Genomic DNA, 26,463 nt, shown 5'->3' with positions numbered 1-26,463 from the left:
TGAGTGCTTTGTTATTTGTGACCCGTATGTTTGTTGCTGGTTGTTACTTGCTGTTACCCACATGTTTCTTATTGGTTATTTAGCTTGTGTGCAGTTATTGGCTATTATGAGTAGAGCTGCTGTTTTTGTGTAGACCTGTGCACTAATTTCTTCTGGGTAGATACCTTCCAGGGGAATTCCTGGGTCAAACAGTAAATGTCTGTTCAGTTTTCTAAGAAACTGCCAGCTGTTCGGGGACGTTGTACCACATGGACCCCCTGCAGGAAAGCTAGGGTTCTGCTGCCAAGGTTTGCTATGAGCCGTCTTCTGACTTCTGGTCATTCTGGTAGACGTATAAGGGCATCTCGCTGTGATTTAAATTTGCATTAACCCAGTGATTAATGAGTGTATATGCAGATGCATATGAAATAAACGACTTCAGTGAGGATTCATAACCCTGTCTCTCTGATCTGTCCAGACACAATACCACGCGGGTTGGTTGTTGTAGGTGGAACTGAGCCTTGACACGAGGGGACTTGGGGTCTCCAACACGGCTTTTTTCTCCCCAGTGTTTGGCTGTTCTAATCTGTTTAATTTTCATGCATTTTACAGTGATCACTGCAATACAGTTTTTCTTAAAAAAAAAGCTGCTGGGATTGTGTTGAGTCTATAGATTAATTTGGGGGAGAACCTCTCAAATGGATGATTATAGTATCTCTCCTTTTGCTCAGATCTTCACCAAGTGTTCTCAGCAGAACTTCACAGTTGTCAGTTTATAGATCTCACACACGTTTTGCTAAGTTCATCCTTAAGTATTGCCGTATTTTACTGCTATGAATAGTACTGGTTTTTCCTTTCAATTTTCAGTGTTCCTTGCCTAGTGAGGAGTTTTCCTGTTTTATAGAGAAGCTGACAAATAAGTAGACAGGTGAGGGGCATTCCCTCTCCACTGAGTCGGTTTGGGGGAAGGCTTTGCGGAGGTGACGTCTGGTTGCACCTACAGAAGTCTCGGTTGGAGGAGAAGGTGAGTGCCAGGGGCAAGGGTGTTGCAGAAAGCGGCGCTGCCGAGGGTGGGCAGGAGCACAGGGAAAGCTCTGAGAATGAGAGGCAGCTGGATCAGGCCGCACCGAAGCTCGAGCGGTGGAGTGTGGCAGGTGGTGAGCTTATGAGGACACTGGGGCCAGATTCACTGGGGTTTACTGCTGCACAAGGTTAGAACTTTATTCAGTGAGCACTTGAGAGTCCTTGTGTGTTTATGAGCTTGGAAAATGAGCTATTTTTATTTTTCATTTTTGTATTAAAAGTTGTGGTAAAATATATATAATATAAAGTGTACCGTTCTAGCCATTTTGAAGTTTATAGTTCAGTGGTGTTAACTGCATTCACTTTGCTGTGCAGCCATCACCGCCACCATCTCCAGGGCTTTCCCATTTCCCAAACTGAAACTCCACATCCGCTGAACACTAGCCTTCCACCGCCTTCCCGCAGGTCCCGGCAACCACCGTCCTACCTACTGTCTCTAGGAGTTTGACTCCTCTGGGACCTCACCTGAGTGGAATCCTAGGTGCTTGTCCTCTCGTGACTGGCTTATTAACTGAGCTTGGTATCCTCAAGGTTCACCCCTGTTGTAACATGTGTCAGAAGTTCCTTTTTTTTTTTTTTTGAGGGCTGCATGGTGCATGGATTTTAGTTCCCTGACTAGGGATCGAACCTGTAACCCTTGCAGTGGCACTCGGAGTCTTAACGACTTGGCCACCGGGAAGTCCAGAAGCTCCTTCCTTTTAAAGGCTGAATCCTGTTTCGTTGTGTGGATAGGCCGCTTTTCGTTTCATCCATTGGTGGACGCTTGTGTTGTTTGCACCTTTTCACTGTTGTTAGAAAGCAGAGGACCCCAGAGAGCAGGGATTAGGAGCAAGAAACGCTGACCTAAAATTCTCCGTGGAAGCTTTCTTCATAGTACCCACCATCATTTCTGGCTGTTTTTATTTATTTGCATACTGTTTTTCTTTCCAACGTGAATGTTAAGATTGTGTTTGTTTTGCTTATCATTGCATGCTCTATAATTAGGTCCTCAGGTATTTTTGCGAGTTGTTTTAGTAAATATTTTTTAAAAATCTTATAATAAGTAGAGCACTTTTTATAATCTTTTAACTGTAAGCTAATATAGAGCAAATGTAATGATTTGCGTTTTTCTCATCTACCCTTTTGCTGTCTCTTCGTGTTCTCTTGGTTGAGAACACCCCTTCCTGCCCCAGCCTCTCCCTGTGCCTTTGCATCTTCAGTGCCGCTGCCAGAACGGACTGCCTTTCCAAAGATGGAGCTCGATCGATGGCACTTTTCCTGACAACTCGGGACTCTCGTGAGCCCAGGTGTTTATCTGCTGCTCTAGATTGCGATTCTCGGATGTCAGAGACTTGGCCTTTGAAGACATCGACTGTAGTGTCTTAATCAAGGTCACATTTAACAACTTATTACTGAATTAAATTGAACTGATGTAAGTGGAATGAAAATATGCGCTCTTGATACCATGTTTAAAACTCTTCTCAGCAACCAGCTTGATTTTTGTCAAGTCTCATATCAACTTAGGAATCAGGTTCACGAATCAGGAAATCTGGTTCCTACAATGTCGTCAGGGTACACACATTAACATGATTAATAAAAAAACAAATCTAGGGTTTGTCTTTTGCTTTCTTCAAAACAGCAGGATATTTATGTTAGGGCTTTCATAATCCATCCCTGTATTAATCTGACCCTTAAGAATCACGATAATTTCTGGAAAGAATGTAACCTGTGGATTTTTATACTGATTCCTTAGGGGGCTTCTTGCCAGCTGTGTATAATCCAGAAGGGAAGAGTCTTAGGACTCAGAACATACATACACGCACCTCCTCCTTTAAAGACACAGACTTTGCTCTGGGATATTGATAAATCTTTTAAAGATTCAGAATCTGTGCTGAAACCAAGCCCTTGTTGCCCTGAGTCCAGTTCAGACACTGTGACAAGTCGAGTAGGGACCTTATTTATTGACTTTCTCTTTGCAGACTCAGATTAAACTAGTACCCTCGATTGGATGTCCCTGAACTCAGAGGCCTTCCTTTATTCACAGCAGCTTCTGGATTCTCCACTGTGGTCTTGCCAAGCAGCCCAGGACTGTTATTATCCCCACGTTCTAGACGAGGGCACCGGGAGTCACAGAGGCTTAGCGGTCTGTGCTCAGAGTCACCCGGTTACTCAAACAGCGGTCAGCTAGAGTTTGAGGGAATTTTAGACGTGGTCTGGCCGGGGGAAACTTTCCAGCCAGACAGCATCTAAAGTGGTGCTGCTTTTCTGAGATTTCTCGGCTCAACCTTTGGGCAGCCCATTTAGATTATCTGCAGAGGCTGTGGAAATATTTGGAAGAGTCTGCATGAAGAGTCTCAACTACAGCCCTATAAGGGAAAATATGCAAGTGCTTTGCTGAGCGCTGGCCCCTGGGCTTCGGTGCCACCCGTTCTGTCCCACCGAGGCTCCCCACGTGTTCTCCTGTGGTGTCAGTGCAGCCTCAGCAGAGCAGACCCTGACTAGGAGATGACCAGACTGCCTGAGAAGACAAGCTTGCCAGAATCGTTCCCGCCCTGCTTTCCGTGTGCTTGTTCTAAGACTCTCCATAGGCGGTGTAGTCACTGACTATGAGAAGGCAATCCATGGTATTTTTCCCTGCAACTGTCTCTTCAAATCTTAGGAATTTTGTCTGTTATGGAGATCTGGAAATGAGCAAGTGAATTAATCCACCAAACACATATTGAGGGTCGTGCATTGTTCTAGCTCCCATGTCAGGCGTGTGCTCAGCATTCTAGGTACAGAAAGAGGTCACACACGGTCCCTGACTTCAGCCTGCCTCGTGTCGGGTGAAGAGACGGGTTAACTGTGGTTACAGCATAAGGTGGGAAGTGCTTGCAGTGCAAGTGGGCTGGGGTCTCCAAGGGCAGATAGGTAAGAGGTGGCTGGTAAAAGGGGTGTGTAGGGGGAGGAGACAGGAACACCCAGGGTTCAGGCGCAGCGCAGCAGTGTGAGCCGAGGTCCAGGGCAAAAGCAAGCCTGGTTTATGTGGGAAGTGAGTCATTCAGAAGAGCTGAGGGTAGGGGTTGGGGAAAACCGAGTCTGGAAAAATAAGCAGGGGCTAGTTCAGATTCTGCTACAAGGTCAGGAGAAGTCATTGAAAAGAAGAATGTAGTGGGGCATTTTCCGAGGTGTCTCTGGTGTTGCCCACTAGTCCTTAGAGAGAGGGGTGAGGTGGGCCTTTGTGAAACCAGTGCTCCAGGGTCCCGACTGTGGACCCAGGCCCCGGAGACAGTTTCCGTGAAGGGCAGGTGCGTGGCTGCCCAGGCATTCTCAGCCACGCCCCCCGCCCCCCTCAGGAGTTTATGGGATGCGCTGTCTGTATGAGTTCTGTGCAGGGCGGGTGGAGGAGATGAGGTCCCTGATTTGGTCCTTACCCTGGAGGCTCAGACTTTTATCTTCTTACAGGCTCATCAGTTGGTCTTTTCTTCTACATCTGATTTTGAGTCATAGTTAGAAAAATTTTTCCCACACCAAGGTTATAAAGGAATTTGCTTGCTATTTTTTTTCTGGGACTTGAATGATTTCATTTTTCATAGTTAGATTCTAAAGTATCTTTAGCCTTTTTTCTTATGTCTGATGTAAGTATTTAATTTTATCTTTTTTTTATCCCTCCAAATGGTTACTAGTTGTCCTGACACCAATTTTTAAGAGGTCCATCTTTCCCCACTGATTTGAGATACTGTCTTTATCACAGGCTGTGTGTCTATATAGCCTATGATACACAGGCTATCCTATGGGTCTCTTCCTGGACTTTCTGCTCCATACTATGGATCTTACTGGGAATTTGTGTATCAGTATAACACCATTTAAATGATAGAACTTTTCTGTTATGCTTTAGTAGAGGATATGGCTGGCCCCCTTCATTGTCTTAGACATCTCTTATTGTTGCCTATACGTCTTAGACTCGATTTGTCTAGTTTGAGACACAAAACAAAAGAACATTTGTTACATGTGTACTGGGCTTGCGTTAAATTTACCTGATACCTTGGAATGAACTGACATCTTCCTGATGTTAAGCTTTCTGTGCAAAGGCAAGGGGCGCTTTCTGTTTGCTCAGGTTACTCCTTTGTCTTTCAGACGAGCTTTGAAACTTTCCTTATGTCAGCTTTACATAAGGTAAATTAAGTATCTTATGTTTTAAGTCACCTTTTAAATGGAATTTTCTCTTCTGTTTATATCTTATTGTTTGGTATAAAATATTAGTGTTGGTCACTCAGTCGTGTCCGACCCTTTGCAACCCCGTGGACTGTAGCCTGCCGGGCTCCTCTGTCCATGGGGATTCTCCAGGCAAGAATGCTGGAGTGGATTGCCGTTCCCTTCTCCAGAGGATCTTCCTGATCCAGAGATTGAACCCGGTCTCCTGCGTTGTAGGCGGAATGCTACGCAAAAGCAACAGTTTTGAATATCCTACTTGATTAACGTTTTTCGGTCACAGTTTTGCCTTTTATTGTGGATTCTTTCCTGTTCTCTAGGCATGCTTTCGTATCAGCTGTGCACAGAGACAATTTTATTCTTTTCCATTCTTAAGTTTCTGATTCCATTGACTAATATTCCAACGCAGTGTTAAAAGCGGTAGAAGAAATGGGCTTCCCTGACTTGTTTGTGACCTTACTGGGAATGCCCGGAGTGTCTCTTCATTAAGGAAGATGTAATTTTTGTTGTGTGTTGATGTCTTAGTCTGTTTGGGCTGCTGGAACAAAATAGCGCACACAGGGTGGCTTACAGACAACAGAAATGAGTTTCTCGTGGATCTGGAGGCTGGATGGCCAAGGTCAGGGTGCCTGCCTGGTCGGAGCCTGATGAAGGGCCTCATCTGGGTTGCAAATGGCTGACTTTTCACTGTGACCTCACATGGTACAAGGGGCCAAGAGCGCTTTCTTGAGTCTCTTTTGTAAGGTCACTCGTCCTGTTTGTGGGGGCTCCAGCCACAGGACCCGATCACCTCCCAAAGGCCCTGCCTCCTAATACCACCACACTGGGGGTTAGGTTTCAGCAGAATCGGAAAGCATTCGGCCTATGACAGTTACTGCGTATGTTTTATCAAACTAAGGGAGTGTGTATCAGTTCCCATTTTATTGGCTTAAGTCAGGAATGGGTGTTGAGTTTTCTTGAAGGCGTTGTCATCCTCTGTGGGGAGAATCATTTGATCTTCTCATTAGCTCTGTTAGTACGTGAGTGATATCAGTAGCTCTTCTAATGTGGAGCCATCCTCGCATTCCTGGAACGGATTTCTTCTGTCATGTGTGCTATTAAGGTGTTGTGTTGGTTTCTGTTTGCTAACATTTTATCTAGGAGTTTTGCGTTGATATTTATAAGTCAGGTTGGCCTTTAGTTTTCTTTTTGGTGTTATCTGCATCAGGGTTAGGCATTGTTTTTATGCCTGGTCCTAAAGAAAGAAAGGGCTGGAAAATTGTTTCTCTCTTTCCATCTTTTGGAAAAATGTATGTAGTAATCTTGATGGTTAAGCTTTGGTACAATTCCCCTGTAAAACCACCTGGGTCTTGTGCTTTTTTGTGAGGCTAGTTCTTTGTTAACTTTCTTTGCTTCCTCTATGGAAATTGGCCTGCATAAGGTTTCTGTAACGATTTGGTAAATTTTGTTCTTTTCTGTGAAATTGTCTATTTCACTTAGTTTCAGATCTGTTTGCATATGTACATAGTAGTCTTTCGAGACTTTTCTTCCACCATGTGTAGGTATTTAAGGACTTCCTAGTTTTAGAAGATAAGAAAGTTGTGGGTTGTGTCCCCTTGAAGTGTTCATGGATCCCAAGGCTTAAAGTGAAGTTCTAATAACACGAGCGTATGCTATAATAACAGTAACAGCTACCATTTGTGAAATGCCTGCCTGTGTGTGGGTATCAGTTCATTTCATCCTCATTACAATCCTGGGATACACAATAATCATCTCATTTTAAGGATGACATAATTTGGGGGAGTTACCCACTTTTCAAAAACAGAAATAGAATCACAGACATAGAAAACAAACTTATGGCTACCACAGGGGAAAGGGAGGGAGGAAGGATAAGTTAGTAGTTTGGGATTAAAATGTGCACACTACGATACATAAAATAGGTAACTAATAAGGGCCTGCCGTGTAGCACAGGGAACTATATTCAATATCTTACAATGAACCATAATGGAAAGTAATCCAAGAAAGGACTCATGTACATATATGACGGAATCAGTCTGCTGAGGCTAATAGCATTGTGAATCAACATTTCAATAACATCTTTTTCTTTTATTTCATGGCCATCGCTGCTCAGCAGGCCAGGGTTGTCTCAGAAGGTCATCAAGGCGTGATTATCGTGAAATAGTCGGAGCAGGGCCTTTGGAGTCAGAGCTGCGTTCAGACCTGTCCTGCTCCATTCCAGCTGTGTGGCTGTTAGCATATTGTTACCTGGAGGAGGGGCTCAGACACTTATTTGCTTCATAACCTTAGGCCACCTCTGAGCCTCAGCTTCTTCACCTATAAAATGGGGTGAGACCAGTTTGCACCTCCTGGGACTGTTGGGAGCCTGCATGAAGTCATGCATGTAAAGGGGCTAGAACAGTGTCCCGTGCCTGTGACTGCCATGTCGGGGAACAAGTGGGCCCTGGCCTCTGGTCCCCCTGTCTGTGGGGCCGAGTGAGTCTTCACAGCATTATTGTGAGAATTAAAGTGTCCCACGTAGATGCCGAGAAGAACGCCTTTCATCCACAGGTTCTCAGAAAGCGCTCCTTCCCCTACTTTGTCTGTCACTCGCCCATCAACGATTCTTGTGTGGTTTCTTCGTGGCCTGTGCTGCTAGGCAGCTGTAAGGTGCTGGGAGATAAGCAGAGCATAAAGCTTGCTCCTAACCAGCTGACTGGCTATTTTGAGGAAAAAACAAATCTTAAGGTCAGTCAGCGCCTGGTTATCGGCACCACTGGTAAGAGAGGAAAGAATTTAGTGACTTGGGAGGGTTGAGTTGGGAGGAGCTTACTGGGGATGTTGAATTAGAGAAGGCTAGGGGAGAGGGGTTTGAAGGGCCTGTTAAGGGTACATGTGGTTTGTTCAGTCTGTGGGAGATGCTAGATGTGTGGAACTTTTCTAATGGTTTCGGGTCTCTGATCTGGGAATGTTTTGCCTTCTGAGGTGCAAAAAAGAGCTTTGCTTTGAGAACCTTTTGGATGCAGTTTCAGGTGAAAAGGAAACCACACAGTAGCTTAGTAAACAATGAAATGAAAATTTATGAGAAGGACGCAGGTATCTCAGACAATGTGAGTCTATTTCTGTTTTTGAAAAGTGGGTAACTCCCCCAAATTATGTCATCCTTACAATGAGATGATTATTATGTATCCCAGGATTGTAATGAGGATGAAATGAACTGATACCCACACAGAGGCAGTTCCCTGTGAGCAGCCCAGGCTCACAGGGAACTGAAAAATTCCAGGACGGTCTCAGGAATCCATTCTGCGCCCTGTCTGCCTGGCGCATCCTCTCTCTTGCCTCTGAATGTCTGCATGTCCTCTTCAGGGTGTAACTTCATTCTTTCTTCCTCTGTTAATGACTTCACACTCCGGCATGTATGTGCCTAAGCATGGCAGCTCCGTAGCTCCTGAGTTCACACGTCTTCAGTTCAAGAGATCGCAACTGGCTAAGAGTTCCTAGTCCCAGGCGAGATGTACAGAGGGAAGACTGACCAGCTTGAGCTAGGGTGGTCCAGCTATTATGACCTGGGAGCGGGGTTGGGGGCTGGTCTGCTGGGCCCGGTGGTATAGATGCTATTCAGAGTCCAGCTTGTAGTTGAGGGTGCTGTTGTCTGCAGGGCACGGACTGGGCAGGATCCCAGTGGTGATTCCAGAAAAGCCCCGGCCCTGCAGTGGATCCCCGAGGGGAGCTCTGTGAAAGCAGCACAGGGAGATGGGTTAGGGCGGGTGCTGTCTTTAGTCCTCCAGATATTCTGATGCTGCTAGGTGAAACCCCAGGGAAGAATTGCAGGATGAATATGATTGGGCAAATGCGAGAGGCATTTTTGATAAAGGAGTATACAGATGGTGATGAAGAGTGGGTACTGCCAGCGTAACATAGATCCATAAACATTTTTAACATTTTTTGCTTATAGCTATTGGCAGCCCTTGAATTTCTGGGCAAGGTTGATTTTGTTTGTATTGTGGTAAAATAAACAGATACTTTACCTACCTAATGTGAAGAGCTGACTCAACAGAAAAGACCCTGATGCTGGGAAAGATTGAGGGCAGGAGGAGAAGGGGACAACAGAGGATGAGATGGTTGGATGGCATCTCCTACTCACTGGACATGGGTTTGAGCAAGCTCCAGGAGACAGTGGAGGACAGGGAAGCCTGGCGTGCTGCAGTCCATGGGGTCGCAAAGACCTGGACACGACTTAGTGACTGAACAGCACATGTAACATTCATTTTCCCATTTTAAGCCTTTTTGAGTATATAATTCAGTGTCATTACAGGTGTTCACAAGTGTGTGACCGTGAGCGCCATCCGGCACCAGAACTTTCATCCTGCCCACCTGCAGCTCTGTCCCCATCAAAACTGACTCTCCGTCCCCTCCCCCAGCACCTGGTACCCACTATCTTCCTTTCTCTTTGAGTTCTGGGCTTCCCTGCTGGCTCAGTGGTAAAGAATCCGCCTACAATGCAGGAGACACAGGAGACGCAGGTTCGATCCCTGGGTAGGGAAGATCGCCTGGAGGAGGGCATGGCAACCCACTTCAGTATTCTTTCCTGGGAAATCCCATGGACAGAGGAGCCTGGCGGATCACAGTCCATGGGGTCACAAAAAAGTCGGACATGACTTAGCAACTAAACACCAACAGCTTGTTTGACAGCTGTTTGACAGCTCTGGGGACCTCGTATAAGTGGGATCATGCAGTACTCGTCTTTTCGTGACTGGCTTACCTCACTTGGCATAATGTCCTCAGAGTTCACCCATGGTGTAGCATGTGTCAGACTTTCCTTTCTTTTTCAGGCTGGATCATTTATCATTGTAAGAATGAACCATATTTTATTTTTCCACTCACCCATTGATGGACATTGGGGTTGTTTCCACATATTTGGCTATTATGATTAATACTGGCAGCCCTTCATTTCTGAAGTATAGATGAGATTGTTTTCTACTTAGAATCATCAGAAAATTGTCTTCCTGATGAAAAAGACCTTAAAGACTGGCTTTTTCTGGCTTCTTCATTTCATGGAGGGGAAATCAGGAAAAGGGAACCACCAAGCACACACCTTGCCTACCCTGAACTCATTTGCCATTTCTCTGCCCACTTATCTAAAATGATGGGAACTTTGGCAGCTAAGAGTGGCCTCAGTTAAGATCCTTTTTTCTGGAGGGTGTTGTAGACTTCAGTAGATTTGGGAAGAATCCCATTGACCAGTGGTTCTTGAACGTTTTTGCTTAGGACTTTTTGGTTTCAAAATACGTGTTGAGAATCCCAAAGAGCTTTTTTTTTATTTGTGTGGTTATATCTGTGGCTATTTATCATACTAGAATTTAAGTCTGGAAGATTTTTGAGATATTAAAAGCAGAGACATTACTTTGCCAACAAAGGTTCATCTAGTCAAGGCTATGGTTTTTCCTGTGGTCATGTATGGATGTGAGAGTTGGACTGTGAAGAAGGCTGAGCACTGAAGAATTGATGCTTTTGAACTGTGGTGTTGAAGAAGACTCTTGAGAGTCCCTTGGACTGCAAGGAGATCCAACCAGTCCATTCTAAAGGAGATCAGCCCTGGGATTTCTTTGGAAGGAATGAAAGCTGAAACTCCAGTACTTTGGCCATCTCATGAGAAGAGTTGACTCATTGGAAAAGACTCTGATGCTGGGAGGGATTGGGGGCAAGAGGAGAAGGGGACGACAGAGGATGAGATGGCTGGATGGCATCACTGACTCGATGGACGTGAGTCTGAGTGAACTCCGGGAGTTGGTGATGGACAGGGAGGCCTGGTGTGCTGCGATTCATGGGGTCGCAAAGAGTTGGACACGACTGAGCGACTGATCTGATCTGATCTGATCTGATTAATATATTTATGCACAGTAACTGCATTTACCAAAGTGATATAGTGTGTGGAAGAGTGGCATTGTTTATGTTTCTGCACGTATCTTCAGGATCTGGCTTAATGGAAGAAAGCTGGATTCTTGTGTCTGCGTCTGCATTTTGTTTGTTATGAACCATTGTTTTGGTGGAAGTACATAAAGATAGTCTGGCCTCACACAGATATGTACTCGGAAAACTGCAGAATATTTTAGTACCTTTCCAGAAAATTGTGGATATTCTTTGACACTGCACTGAAACTCAGCAAGTGGTAGTTTCTTAATGGTTCATGGCAATGTGGACTCTGACGCTGTATCAGAGAGCACTTACTCTCAGTTATTGCTGTTCAGTTGCTAAATCATGTCTGACTCCTTGCGACCCCATGGGCTGCAGCCCACCAGGCTTCCCTGTCCTTCACCATCTCCTGGAGTTTGCTCAGACTGATATCCATTGAGTCGGTGATTTCTCTGTTACATGAGGATATTTCAGCTTATTCTGCACCTTACTTGCATCTTTACCCACACATGATTTTATGACATGATGGTTTCCTGAGTTGCGTAGATCTTCCGAATGTGGACACACTGCATTATACACCAGGAGATCACGTTCCTCGGTGTCATTCCTAATCTCACTGGAAAAGTCTCTGTTGGAAAGCCATCATGCTCCTGGTGGTGGATGCCTGTGTTTGAAATTTTTATTTTCACCTGGAAGCGCAAATTGTATCCTTGGCAACAAATGCTGTCATTGTTTACCTGGATGTGATGAGGTTTGTTCATTTTTGAGGAAATGTTGGTCACATTCTCAGGTCTGGATAATTGTGGTTCGTCTCTCATTTCTTCTTCGGTGCTGCATGAAGAGAGTGGCTCTGTGTACCTCACGGTTCAGACACTTGTCACGCATTCTTCCTGCTTCATCACACAGCATATTAAAAAGGTTTCCTCCAGGGCCGAGATCTAATAACAGCAGTGATCTTTACTGCTTCATCAAAGGGGCTCTTAAGTGAAAGCAGCATTCTGTAAATTTTATTTATTTTTACTGCTAGTGTGTAAGTGAAGAATATATCAGCCAAGAGTCCAGTTGGGTGTCACTGCTTTGATTTGCACTAAGATGCCGACAGCTTACCCTCCCTTTCATTTGCACCGTTAGTGCAGGAAATAGTGAATGATGACACAGTGTCGTGAAAATAGTTTGACCTCGCAGATGCCCTGAAAGAATGTTGGTGTCTCTCAGAGGTTCACATCGTGGGGTGAAGCTTGCTGACGTCAGCCCTGTGGTCCAGTCCTGTGGGAGTCAGAGGGAGAATCTGCTTTAACCCTAGAAATGAAAGGCGTGACGGAAGTCAGGACTTGAGCTGCCATCGAGGTCCTCCCCGGGACCCTTGTTGTAACTGTAAATGCACTCAGTCTTCCTGGGGAGGGAGCCAGCCCTGCAGAAGCACAGGGTTGGATGTTGAGTTTCTGAAACCACGTCCTAGTGGTTGTCTGAAAGCTATTTGGCATTTTAAACTCCCGTCTATCCTCCTGGACACTGAAATTTAATATCATGCAGTTACCACCAAATGATGGTGTCAGGCTCTCGAGTCGTGACTCCATCTGTCGGCAGTGCGGCTTTGGAGCCCTCCCAGCCGAATACCGTCGCCTCCGAGCAGGGAGCGACCGAGGAGCAGTCGGTCTAGAAGATGATGCATGCATCTCTGAGACGACCTGTGTTTGTGTTGGAAAACCAGAGTCATCCATCGAGCTAAACACAGAGTGCTTTGAGTAAAACCCTGCACTCATTCTGACATTTGCAAATCGATGGGTCTCACGGTACCCTTCTCTGCTCTCCTTCATTTTCAGCAATGGAAGAGTTAATAGTTGAACTTCGTCTCTTTCTTGAACTCCTGGACCACGAGTATCTCACCTCAACTGTCAGGGAGAAAAAGGCAGTCATCACAGACATCCTGCTGAGGATACAGTCATCCAGAGGTATGTCCCTCTCAGACTTCTGGTCTGTCTTCTTCCAGTCTCTTTTGGCCTCAAGTGCTAAGTCGCTTCAGTCATGACCGACTCTTCTGCGACCCCATGGACTGTTACCCCCCAGGCTCCTCTGTCCGTGAGGTTTCCCAGGCAAAGATACTGGAGTGGGTTGTCACTTACTTCTCCAGGGGATCTTCCCAACCCAGGGATCAAACCCTTGTCTCTTATGTCTCCTACATTGACAGGCGGGTTCTTTACCACTAGTAATACCTTTTTGCCTCTAAGCCATCCTTAATTCTCATCTTTCTAGAACACATTCATGAATGAATTTATTTACTCCTCAGGTTGTCATCGAAGGCCTTACTATGTGCCAGGGACTGTGTGAGTCCTGGGTTTGGAAAGATAAAGCCTTTAAGGAGTTAATGGGATAATGGGTTCATTGTTGGAGTCCCTAAAATCACCCAACGTTGGGAGGTTTGCTAGGACTCAGCATGGAGTTGTATTTTCTCATGGCTGGGATTCATCACAGAGGTTGTAAGGACACCCAGACAGGCTATAAGGGAAAAAGACTCCTGCCAAGTCTGGAGGGTTCCACGCACGGGCTTCCTCGTGCTCCTCCTCTCGCGAGGCTCACACAGATCGCACTGTCTCCTCAGCGACAAAAATGTAGCTGCCCATGTGCCATGCTTCTATTCCGGGAAGCTCACTGGAGACTCAGCGCCCAAGGACTTTCCTGGGGGCTGGCTACATAGGCACCCTCTGCCTGGCACATACCTAAATCTCAGACTCACAGGAGAGGAGGTTTGTTGGTCAGGGTTCCCTGGAGGAACAGAACCCACGGAGCTACCAAGTGAGATGGAAAGATCTGGGATAGGGATTGGCTCATGTGGCCTCAGAGGCTGAGCAGTGACACGACCTGCCCTCTGCAGGCCTGAGGCCCGAGAAAGCCGGTGGTGTAATTACCAGACGGTAATTCAGTCCGAGTCGGAAGGTCCGAGAAGGGGCTGTGGGGGCGGGAGGGTTGCTGCCGGTGTGCGTCCTGATCAGAGCAGCAGGAGCACCAGTGTCTGAAGGCAGGAGAAGATGGATGACTTGACTCCAGCCCAGAGGGTGTGTCCACCCTTCCTCCCCTCTTCTGTTGTGTTCAGATTCTCAGCACACTGGAGGACGTCCACTCACACGGGGAGGACCATCCTCTTTGTTCAGTTCTCCAAGTCAAATGCTCATCTCTCCCAGAAACATTCTCACAGAAGCACCCAGAGATAACGTTCTGCCAGCTCTCTGAGCATCCCTGAGCCCAGTCAGGTTGGCACACAAAATGAGCCATCGCAGCAGGTGTTTGGCGTCGATCGTGTTGTTTGCTCAAACAGTCTAGCACCAACGTTAGACCAACCTCATCAATTAAGCAGTGTTGGAAATGCTTCTGAAATTCACGCTCCCCAATGCCAGCCAAGGGCACAGCCTTGCCCGCAGGCCCTGGTAAAGACAGCATGCTCAGGCCTGTTGTGTCCCCACGTTGGTGCGCGGTGGGTAAGACAGAGTAGTGGGGACAGAGCATCTGTGTTAGGAGAGCACCCGAGAGGCGGATGCCCCCAGACCCACTTAGTGAGAGAGAGTGAGTGGGGTAGGGGCTGGGGGCAGTTCCTGCGGGATACGGGGTTAGAATCTTGAAGGCAGGAGACACCTGGATGAGATGTGGAGGTTTACTGTAAACAGCTTCACTGAGATATAATTCCCATGCCATGCACTCCAGCCATCTAAATGTGCAGTTCTTTGCTTTTTAGTGTGCAAAGCCATGATTTGACAAAGTTAGATTGGCATTCCAGAAAGTTCTGCTGGTCAGTCTGGGCGGTGGGCTCAAGGATCTGGTAACAGGTGGAATGAGAGCTGCCTGAGTCCCTGAGACAGAAGTGCAGGATGAGCACGGTGTTTTGGGGTCAGTCAGATTGAAAGGGCCAGTGGGATGGAGAGAGAGCTCCATGTGCTCATTTGTGCCTGACTCTTTGCGACGCCATGGACTGTATAACCCACCAGGCTCCTCTGGCCATGGGCTTTTCCAGGCAAGAACACTGGAGTGGATTGCCATTCCCTCCTGCAGGGGATCTTCCTGATGCAGGGATCCTGCATTTGCAGGTGGATTCTTCGCCACTAGCCACTGTCTCTGAGACAGAGACAAAAATAGGGCTGAAAGCCTGCTTTTAAGCGATGCTGCTGCTTCCCTCTCTGAGCCCTTTCTCTACCTATGATTGCCCATGGATGAACCCCAGGCCCCTCAGGCTGCCTACAAGGCCCTTTATGACATGTGGTGCTCCTGGGTCGGGAAGATCCACTGGAGAAGAGATAGGCTACCCACTCCAGTGTTCTTGGGCTTCCCTTGTGGCTCAGCTGGTTAAGAATCCGCCTGCAACGCGGGAGACCTGGGTTCGATCCCTGGGTTGGGAAGATCCTCTGGAGAAGGGAAAGGCTACCCACTCCAGTATTCTGGGCTGGAGAATTCCATGGACTATATAGTCCATGGGGTCGCAGAGAGTCGGACACGACTACTCACCTTCACACTTACCAAAATCCCAGACTTGCAGGAAAGCAGGTTTGTTAATCAGAGGTCCTCAGAGAAACCAAATCAGTGGGATTGAGCTGAGAGAGACTGCTGTGAAGTCATGTGGGCTTTGCTCTCTGTCTCTGCCCATCACCCAGGCTGTGACCTTGAACAAGTTACTCAACGTGTCAATGCCCAGTCTCCACCCCTGTGGAAAAAAGGGGTAGCAGCATCTACCTCAGAGGGATGTTGTGCGGATTGACAAGATGATATAAAACTTCCAAAGATTGCCCGGCACGGCAGATATGAGTGACTGTTGACTGTTATCTCCTACTCTTGCTTTTGCTGGCAGAGGCAACATTTCTCGCAGCCTCATCTCTTCTGTGTACACCGTGGGTCGGTCACCTGAGACCACTGGTCTGAACCGGCCGCAGTTTGGGCCTTCTGCCTCTGGAGTTGCTGTCTGCTCCCCCTGGTTTCCCTTCCTCTCTTCCTCTGCTCAGTGGGTTCCAACACCCTTTCCCTCCCTGCTTTGTTCTGGATGTAGAATACCTTCCCCATACCTTCCAATTCACTGATTTTCTCTTCAGCTCTTTATTCTGCTTAAAACTCATGCACTGATTGTTTTGGCAGTAGAATTTCCATTCATCCTTTATCTTTTTTTCTTTTTTTGACTGTTTCCAGTCCTCTGCCAAGATTCTGGTCTTTGTTGTAGCTTCTGCAGGTCAGGGACTTTGTCTTTTCCCAGCCCGTGACATCGTGCTCAACCCCTTGTAGGTGATCACTGAGCAGTTTTTTCTAGGTCTAGGGAGTTGAGCCCTTGCGTGTAAAGTGCACTGGGCCCGAATTAGCGCCTTCCGGTTCCCTGCTCCCCACATCTCCTGAGAGTCGAGCATGCATATGTTTGTCTTCCCAACTTGAATACGCTGGCCTGAAGGTATGAGAGTGTGTCAGTCTTATCAGCAGCGAGCAAGTCTGTTAACAGCATCCAGCCCAGGAGGGTGCTCAGTGCAGACTCACTGATTCCCAGGGAAGCGTCTGCCCCCTCGGTACGTGGGTGAGCACTAACCTGGGCAGGAGTTCAGGAGAGGCTGCTCTCCTTGAGAGACCGCCCGGCCTAGGGAAGGATGTCCACTTTGGTACCAGCTCCATCGTTCTTCCTGTCCGTGCTCTACTTAAGTGCTGCAACCTTTTTTTTTTGGTCCAGCTGTAGATCTTTCACCTCTAGAGTGAGGCAGAAGAATACTTAACCTTGCAGGACTGTTGTAAAGGATTAGGGAAAGTAAATATTTGTGATGTGTTCAGTGTGGGGTCAAGGAGGTGGCAGCTGTTTACAGCTTGCTCCTCTTCCTCATCCAGTTTAGTTCAGTTCAGTTGCTCAGTTGTGTCCAACTCTTTGTGACCCCATGGACTGCAGCACACCACGCTTCCCTGTCCGTCACCAACTCCCAGAGCTCGCTTAAACTCATGTCCATTGAGTCACTGATGCAATCCAACCATCTCATCCTCTGTCATCCCCTTCTTCCCCTGCCCTCAATCTTTCCCAGCATTAGAGTCTTTTCAAATGAGTCAGTTATTCGAATCACGTGGCCAAAGTATTGGAGTTTTAGCTTCAGCATCAGTCCTTCCAATGAATATTCAGGACTGATCTCCTTTAGGATGGACTGGTTGGATCTCCTTGCAGTCCAGGGGATTCTCAAGAGTCTTCTCCAACACCATAGTTCAAAAGCATCAATTCTTCAGGGCTCAGCTTTCTTTATAGTCCAACTCTCTCATCCATATGGGCTTCCCTTATGGCTCAACTGGTAAAGAATCTGCCTGCAATGTGAGAGACCTGGATTGGGAAGATTCCCTAGAGAAGGGAACAGCTACCCACTCCAGTATCCTGGGCTGGAGAATTCCATGGACTATATAGTCCATGGGGTCACAAAGAGTTGGACACGACTGAGTGACTTTCATTTTCTTTCACATCCATACATGACTACTGGAAAAACCACAGCTTTGACTAGACGGACTTTTGTTGGCAAAGTAATGTCTGTGCTTTTTAATGCTTTCTAGATTGGTCATAGCTAGTCTTCCTCATCCTCATTTGTGCTTTTGGTGCAGGTTTTGAAGTGAAGGATCATGCCACGAAGCCGGAGACCCCTAGCAGCCTGCCGGCCCCTCCCCAGATGCCTTTGCCCGAGATCCCACAGCCGTGGCTGGTGAGTGCAAGACCCACCATTAACTTTGTCAGAGTCCACATGTACGCATTAATATATAGTATCTGTTTTCCTCTTTCCGACTTAGTCACAGACTCTGAGTTCATCCACGTCTCTGCAAATGACCCAGTTTCATTTTTTTTATGGCTGAGTAATATGCCATGGTATCTACATACCACATCGGTATAGATAGTGTGGTATATGAAGCAGAAATAGAGATGCAGTCTTGGAGAACAGGCATATGGACACCAAGGGGGAAGAGCGGTGGGTGAACTGGGAGGTCGGAACTGACATGTGCAGTTCTCTGCTACGTCCCTACTTTATAAGTAGCGAACTGATGAGAGGCTGCTGCACAGCACAGGCAGCTCCGCTCAGTGCTCTGTGGGGACCTAAAGTGGGAAAGAAATCCAGGAAAACAGCGGATAGAATCCCAAGGACGGGGGAGCCTGGTGGGCTGCCGTCTCTGGGGTCGCACAGAGTTGGACACGACTGAAGCAACTTAGCAGCAGCAGCTGATTCACTTTGCTGTACAGTGGAAACTAACAGCATTGTAAAGCAAGTGTACTTCAATAAAAATGAAAAAAAAAAAAAAGTCCCACAATCAGGAGAATCACTGGACACCTGGGTTATTTTTGGTTCCAGGGCAGGTGATAAAAGCCTGATTCTGCAAGAAAAGAGGCCTTGGTTTGCTCAGGGCATGCCTATGAGTGTGTTTTGGGGAGCTAGTAACGGTTAAGTGGGAGGCTGTAGGTGTGGCCTTCCCACAGGAGGCTGCTCGGCCTCTGAAAATTGCTGGAGCTACAGGTCCATGGAAATCTGTTCTTAAGTCAGATTTAAAAAAAAATCAGATGATTTATCAGCAAAATAATGGCAGTAGAGCCTAGTGACATGCCCGTCTCTCTGCGTTAGCTCTGAGTTTGAATATCCGTAGCCTGAGACTTCAATATTCACTGTTATGTTTCTTTCTGGGATTAAATATCCTTTTTTTTTTCCTCCAGAAGAAAAATATGTACATAGTCCAGGAATGTGTATTTTATTTGATTTTCTGCATTCAAAATTTGTTTTGGAATTCTCTGGCTATTTTTGTGATCTGGGGATATTCGTGTTTGCCATTTTTCATGCCCCACTCAGCTTTTTCTGCCTTTTGCTATTTTCTAATTTGCTTACTCAGGAAAATTAGGCTCTCATTCAAAATTAGAGCAGTATCAGTTACCTAGCAACTCTTTTCCTAATGGTTGCTTTCTGTATGAATCATCTTATCATCTGTCCAACCAGAGAAGAGCTGCAGGAAGACAGGGCCACAGCCTGTTTGTTTTGTCCCTGCCTGGGTCCCAGCACAGGGCCAGTGTCCTGTGGGCGCTCCGCGATGATCACTGGAGAGGGGATGGAAGGAGCTCGGCACTCACTGGGTCCCTACCACATGTCACAGGGCATGCTTATTCCTCTTCCACTTACAATTTCATTTAATCCATACAGCCTGACCTCAGAGAACCCTGCAACACCTCTGAACACGTGAACAGTGTGTGTATCCACTTTACAGAAAAGGAAATGTGGCTCCACTGGCAGAGGGACAGCCCAAGGTTGGGAGGAAAGGCAAAAGCAGATTTTTATAACCTATTCTTTTGATTTCAAATCCAGCCTTTTCTCAGTGATACTGTCAGTATTTGTGGAAGTGAGGCAGCAAAACCAACGTGAGCGCTCACCAGCATTCACAGACAGAGAAGGTTTGTCAGGAACCACGAGCCCGTTTCTGCATCGGGTGCTGAGGAGGCAGCAGGGTCCAGGGCGCAGACGGGAGTGTGGCTGGCTGCTTCCAGGTACCAGCTCTGACACTTGCTGTGTGGGTTCAGACTGTAGCTTTCACATCTCTGTGTCTGAGAGGCCTCATTCCAAAACGAGTGTGCTAATAGCATCACCAACTCGATGGACATGAGTTTGAGCAAGCTCCGGGAGTTGGTGATGGACAGGGAAGGCTGCTGCGCTGCAGTCCATGGGGCTGCAAAGAGTCGGACACAACTGAGTGGCTGAACTGAACTGAACTGAATGGTACTTAGTGAGATTGTTGTGAAACTGAAAAGAGTTGGTGTGCCTCAAGTGCTTGGAATATCTGCCTTGCATCTATTAAGCCCTGTGCAAGAGCCGGCTATTACTGTGTAGGGCAGTGCTTCTTAAAATTCCAGGGAACTTGTTAAAGTGAGCATTCTGGGCTTCCTTGGTGGCTCAGTGGTGAAGAATCCACCTGCCCAGTGCAGGAGACATGGGTTCAATCCCTGGTTTGGGAAGATCCCACTTGCTGAAGAGCAACTAAGCCTGTGTGCCATGACTACTGAGCCTGTGCTCTAGAGCCCGGGAGCCATGACTGCTGAGCCTGTGCTCCGGAGCCCGGGAGCCACGACTGCTGAGCCTGCGCTCCAGAGCCTGGGAGCCACAGCTGCTGAGCCCGTGCTCTGGAGCCCGGGAGCCGCGACTGCTGAGCCCGTGCTCTGGAGCCGGGGAGCTGCAACTCTGAGCCTGTGCTCTAGAGCCTGAGAGCAACTACTGAAGCCCGTGTGCCCTAGAACTTGTGCTCCACAACACGAGTATATTCCTGGTGGTTTTTCAGGGCATTTGTTACTCAGCAAGTAAGCCCGTCATTCTGTAAACTGCATTTGGTGAGTTGGCTTCTGTCCAGTGGGTCATGTGCTGTTGGCACGTTGACTTCCAGGAGATTTGGCTGGTGGGAGAGTAGAGATGCGGTGGGTAGGAGTCTATGCCAGGCAGAGAGCGTATCATAAATTAAAGCACAAGCCCAAGAAAGACCCCGAAAGACTGAAGCCTGCAGACCCCTCTGTGTGGGTTTGGGTGGCTCGTCTGTGGGTGAGGCTGGAACACACTGAGGTGGGGGTTAAACCTCGAGGGGCTGTGGGCCTGCCTGCAGAGCAGATTGGACCATCCTTAGAGCAGCTCTAAGTGACCAAGGGGGGTTTGTTTCTAATGTAAGACTTAGGGTGCTCCAACCTGGTGTTATTTCATTCATTTGAGCCACAGTTGCATTTTCAACTCTTTTAAAAATGGCACGTATCAAAGGAATACTGCCTTTTATCACAGCTCTGTGTGTTCTAATCTCTGAGAAATGAGTCCTTTTCTCTTTTTAGCCCTTTTAGTGTTGAACATCGCTTTTTGCAATTGTTACTGTCTCTTGATGTCCTTTTTTCCTGGACACTCGAGAGGCTGGGCAGGCAGGCGGGGTCACATTGGCCACTTTTCTGAGCACACTGAGCATCCCGTCACCCCCCATTTCAGGCCTGACAGGCCCGTAACTGAGGGCCGTCACCTGGCTCTGTGAGGCCCTCTTGGGCATCAGTGCTCCTCTTTGGTTGGCTGACACCTAAGTGGGCACCACCCTCCCCAACAGGATGTGGCAGAGACCAGATGGGCCTCTATGCCCCACAGCTGGTGAATTACACTCAGGTGATAGAAGTGAAAGGGAGGGGAGGGCGGGATCCAGTGGGCCCCTGAAATTTATCCATCTGGGGTAATTGCAGCTTTGTGCCCATCGATCAGCAGTGCCTCCTTTTGGCATTCTCCTCATTGCACTAGATTTTCACCTTCTGAAGACGGTGTGTGTTCTTCTCCTTGTGTTCCTCACGTTGCAAAGCAGCAAACGCCGGGACGACCGCTCAGGGTCAGGCCCGCATCAAAAAGCCCGCCTTGTCACGCTGATGACCCTTCTATACAGGAAGGGAGCAGTGCACGTTTCTGTTTTGCCCTTAGAGTCAACACGGCTGCAGCCCAGGGTCCCTGGATGAGCCGGCGACCCCTTCAGTGTGGCCTGTAGGTCAGGTGGTGGGAGTGTGGGTGTGTGCTCTTCGAATTCAGATCTGCTCTCAACCCTTGAGGTCACAGGGCGGGGTGCAGTGTCTTTACAGCCCCTCCAGTTCCCTTGCTCTCCGGGGGGGACTGGAGCAAGCCAAAGTATGCATATGCATCATGAAAACATTTCTGGAAAGGGCCGCACTTTTCAGCAGATTCTGGGTTTTGTTTCACACTGAGAGCTGTGCAGCTGTCAAAGGCCTGGTCCTTAGTTAGCACGCAGCCGGTGCAGAGGGAGCATTTGTGAAGGCGGCCGGGTCGTCCGGAAATGGGTCCCATCTGTGTTGACATTGGCCGCCCAGCCCTCCAGCCAGGGCTGATACAGACCACTGGGGATTGTGCTTCCTGCCCTCCCCTCCTCCGCTCCAGAGTAGCAGGGGGTCCTCGGACAGGGAGACCTCACACCTCCCTGCTGAGCGAGGAGAGCAGGCACGCCCCTCTGGGGGCTGCAGACGATACGGATGATACCTCATCAAGGCATTTTCCAGAAATGTTTTTATTTGCTCACTTGAGTGGTCACTCCAGTGTTCTTGCCTGGAGAAGTCCACGGACAGAAGAGCCTGTTGGACTACAGCCCATGGGGTCGCAAAGAGTCGGATGCGACTGAGTGACTACATGGTACTCAGATGGGAGTGTGTGCGTGTGCGCTCGCTTGTGTCTGACGTGTTGTGACCCCATGAATTGTAGCCCACCAGACTCCTCTGTCCATGGGATTTCTCAAGCAAGAATACTGGAGTGAATTGAAAGAGACACATGTACCCCAGTGTTCACTGCAGCGCTGTTTACAATAGCTAGGACATGGAAGCAACCTGGATGTCCATCGGCAGGTGAGTGGATAAGAAAGCTGTGGCACATATACACAATGGAGTATTACTCAACTATAAAAAAAAGAACGCATCTGAGTCAGTTCTAGTGAGGTGGATGAAATTGGAGCCTATTATACAGAGTGAAGTAAGCCAGAAAGAGAAACACCAATACAGTATGCTGCTGCTGCATCGTTCAGTCTTGTCCAACTCTGTGCGACCCCATAGACGGCAGCCCACCAGGCTCCCCCGTCCCTGGGATTCTCCAGGCAAGAGCACTGGAGTGCGTTGCCATTGCCTTCTCCAATGCATGAAAGTGAAAAGTGAGAGTGAAGTCACTTTAGTCGTGTCCGACTCTTAGCGACCCCATGGACTGCAGCCTACCAGGCTCCTCTGTCCACGGGAGTTTCCGGGCAAGAGTACTGGAGTGGGGTGCCATTGCCTTCTCCCCAGTACAGTATATTAACGCATATATATGGAATTTAGAAATATGGTGATGACAACCCTGTATTCAAGACAGCAAAAGAGACACAGATGTAAAGAACAGACTTTTGGACTATGTGGGAGAAGGCGAGGGTGGGACAATGTAGGAGAACAGCATTGAAACGTGTATATTACCATACATAAACTAGGTGATGCGTGCAAATTCGATGCATGAAGCAGGACACCCAAGGCTGGTGCTCTGAGACAACCCAGAGGGATGGGGTGGAGAGGGAGGTGGGAGGGGCCATCGGGATGGGGGGACACAAGTGCACTCATGGCTGATTCATGTCGATATATGGCAAAACCCACAATATTGTAAAGTAGTTAGCCTCCAATTAAAAAAAAAATGACTATTGGAGTGAGTTGCCATTTCCACCTCCAGGGGATCTTCTTGACCCAGGGATTGAACCCGCATTGACAGGTGGATTCTTTACCACTGAGCCACTGGGAAAGCCCCATTTAGATTGGGTAGAAGATAGCAATTTAGTGTTTTGATGTCTTTAGGCCAGACCCTGTGTAAATATAATGACTTATTATACCAACAGGTAATAGGTCATTTTTTTTTTATTATTATGGTAAAACATATGTAACACAGACTTTATCATTTCAATCATTGGTCAGTGTCCCATTTAGTGGTGTGAGAGTTTATTTTCTTGGGGTCCAAAATCACTGCAGATGGTAACTGCAGCCATGAAATTAAAAGACACTTCCTCCTAGGAAGAAAAGCTATGACCAACCTAGACAGCATATTAAAAAGCAGAGACATTACTTTGTCGACAAAGGTCCGTCTAGTCAAAGCTATGGTTTTTCCAGTAGTCGTGTATGGATGTGAGAATTGGGCTGTAAAGAAAGCTAAGCGCTGAAGAATTGATGCTTTTGAACTGTGGTGTTGGAGAAGACTCTTGAGAGTCCCTTGGACTGCAAGGACATCCAACCAGTCCATCCTAAAGGAAATCAGTCTTGAATATTCATTGGAAGGACTGATGCTGAAGCTGAAACTCCAGTACTTTGGCCACCTGATGTGAAGAACTGACTCATTGAAAAAGACTCTGATACTGGGAAAGATTGAAGGCAGGAGGAGAAGAGGGTGAAAGAGGATGAGATGGTTGGATGGCATCACCGACTTGATGGACATGAGTTTGAGCAAGCTCCGGGAGTTGGTGTTGGACAGGGAAGCCTGGCGTGCTGCAGTCCATGGGGTCACAAAGAGTCAGACACGACTGAGCGAGTAAACTGAACTGAGTTCAGTCGTGTAAAGTCCATACATATTGTCGTGCAGCCCTTAACATGATCTATCTCCAGAACTTTTCATCTTTCCAGACTGAAAGCCTGTCCCCAGTGAACAGGGCTCCCCTCCCCAGCCCCAGGAGCCGGCAGGCTACTTCCTGTCTCTCGGAACCCAGTGAACAGGGCTCCCTCCCCAGCCCCAGGAGCCGGCATGCTACTTCCTGTCTCTCGGAACCCAGTGAACAGGGCTCCCTCCCCAGCCCCAGGAGCCGGCATGCTACTTCCTGTCTCTACTTCCTGTCTCTCGGAAACTGAGGTTTTGGTCCCAGCCCCTACCACCTGGCTGGATGGCATTTCGTCCTTCCTAAAGTACTTTCATAGCAACTTCGTTTTCTGTGTTTGACAGATGGGATCATGAGATTCTTTGAGATTATTATGACAAAATTAGTTATTTTACCAGTTGCGGAGTGGAGACTAAGCCTGAGATTTAAAACACAATCATTTAATTCCCAGGGAAGTCAGATGTGATCCTTCTGGTGGATGTGACCCATCCCGTTTCTTTTCTCCTTGTCTCTTGAAAACCTCAGAGTTTGGCGTTGCGTCTCATCCCTATGGCATCTTCATCATGGACCTGTCCCGTGTCCTGTTGGCATGGCCGGAGGACTCTCCCCCATCCCTGCCTCCTGGTGGAGGAGGAGCGGACGAGAAAGAGGCTTCACGGCCTCTCATTCAGAGTTGTGTGTAAATAAAACTTGAGAAAATACACATGGATGATTTCCCAGTGTTTTCTCAAGTGCTCTTGGAATGCAAATTAAATAGTGATCAGAAGGGAATGGGTTGTCATTTGGATAAAAAAAAACTTACTTTACCAAGAGTACCTGCTCAAAATTCTTATTTTAAAAAAAATTTTAAATTTTTTTGGCTCTGCTGAGCAGCACACAGGACCGTAGTTCCCTGAGCAGGGATTGAACCCATGCCTCCTGTAGTGGCAGCATGGAGTCTTAACCACTGGATCGCTAGGGAAGGCCCATACTCGAAATTCTTGACGTTGGTGTTGAAACCACCTTTTGCAGTTTAGACCTTAAACTTTTGTTCCCTGTTGACAGTCATGAAGCTTAGCTGATGCTGTCAGGGGTGCTGTCCTTGTGCCGGCGGAAAAGGGTTTTGCCAATGCATGGCTCTAGCGTGGGCCCTCTTCTCTTCTGTCAGATCCTATCTTTCGGCTGCTACTGAAGAGTCCACCTGCCAATACAAGAGATGCAGGAGACACGAGTTCAGTTCCTGGGTCGGGAATATCCCCTGGAGAAGGAAGTAGCAACCTCTTCCAGGATTCTTGCCTGGGAAATCCCACAGACAGAGGAGCCTGGCGGGCTACAGCCCACGCGGGGGTCACAAAGAGTTGGATACACTGAGCCTGCACAAACTTGCACACTTGTTCTTCCTAACGTGTGTGTGCTGGGCCCATCACACAACTTCACTTAGGATTTTAATCACCGTAACCAGAAAGACAGAATCTGGACGTACCCCTGTGTGTATAGAATTAAAGTCAGAGAGAGCTTCCACATTCTCGGCTGGGGTTTTTCTCTGCTGAAGTCAGGTCTTCTGGTTCATTGGCCTGTCTGGTACAAGGGCCTGAGTGATAAATTGGGGCTGGCGGAGGGGAATGTGGTGGGGCGGGAAAGTGCAGTAGGGGAGAGAGGGGAGCGGAGGAGTGGGAGTGGAGACAGAGGCAGTGCCGATGCGTTTTCCTCCCGAGGGGACGAGAGGGCAGATCCCACGGAGCTGCAGGGGCTGGACGCCTCGGGTTGCGCCCAGCAACCTTGAAGGCTGGCTGCTTTCCCTGCATCTTACATGGCTCGGCCACCGCAGTGAAAGGTGCCTGGGCCTCGGTCCTGACACAGGGATGCATTCTCACTGCCGCAGTGCCCACCCAGCTGGCTCCTCCTTCTCCACGAAGCAGCTCGGCCATACCAGGGACGCTGGGTGACGTCTATCACCCCCTGAGCCTCAGTTTCCTTGTTTCCAAAATTATATTGAAAACACTAACCTCTCAGAGTTGTCTTCTGAGCAAGAAAAAAGATACAGAAAGTCTTCCAGAACAGCGTGTGGCACACAGAAGGCAGTCTGTGAATAGTAGTTAATATTGTTATTTTGCTGAAATAATAGCAAAATAATCATTGTATTTGTGCCATCTTGTTGTTCAGTCGCTCAGTCGTGGCCAACTCTTTGCGACCCCATGGACTGCGTGCAGCACACCAGCCTTCCCTGTCCTTCACCATCTCCTGGAGCTTGCTCCA

At 47.8% G+C, this 26,463-nt stretch overlaps 1 protein-coding gene across 3 annotated transcripts in view; it reads left to right on the top strand.

The window, feature by feature from the left end:
* Positions 1-26,463, top strand: part of AFAP1 (actin filament associated protein 1) — a 149,405-nt gene that overhangs the window by 40,354 nt on the left and 82,588 nt on the right. For 2 of the 3 annotated variants that reach the window (XM_061420935.1, XM_061420933.1), the window contains exons 2-3: positions 12,945-13,073; positions 17,707-17,804. In XM_061420935.1, coding sequence (XP_061276919.1) covers positions 12,947-13,073; positions 17,707-17,804 — 225 coding nt within the window. In that variant the 5' untranslated portion in view covers positions 12,945-12,946. Of the gene's footprint in view, positions 1-2,185; positions 2,349-12,944; positions 13,074-17,706; positions 17,805-26,463 lie in introns of those variants that run through there. The other variant, XM_061420934.1, reaches the window with a different exon arrangement.

Source organism: Bos javanicus, chromosome 6, assembly GCF_032452875.1.
Source record: "Bos javanicus breed banteng chromosome 6, ARS-OSU_banteng_1.0, whole genome shotgun sequence".
Classification (NCBI taxonomy): domain Eukaryota; kingdom Metazoa; phylum Chordata; class Mammalia; order Artiodactyla; family Bovidae; genus Bos; species Bos javanicus.
This window is presented reverse-complemented; position numbering and strand designations above follow the sequence as displayed.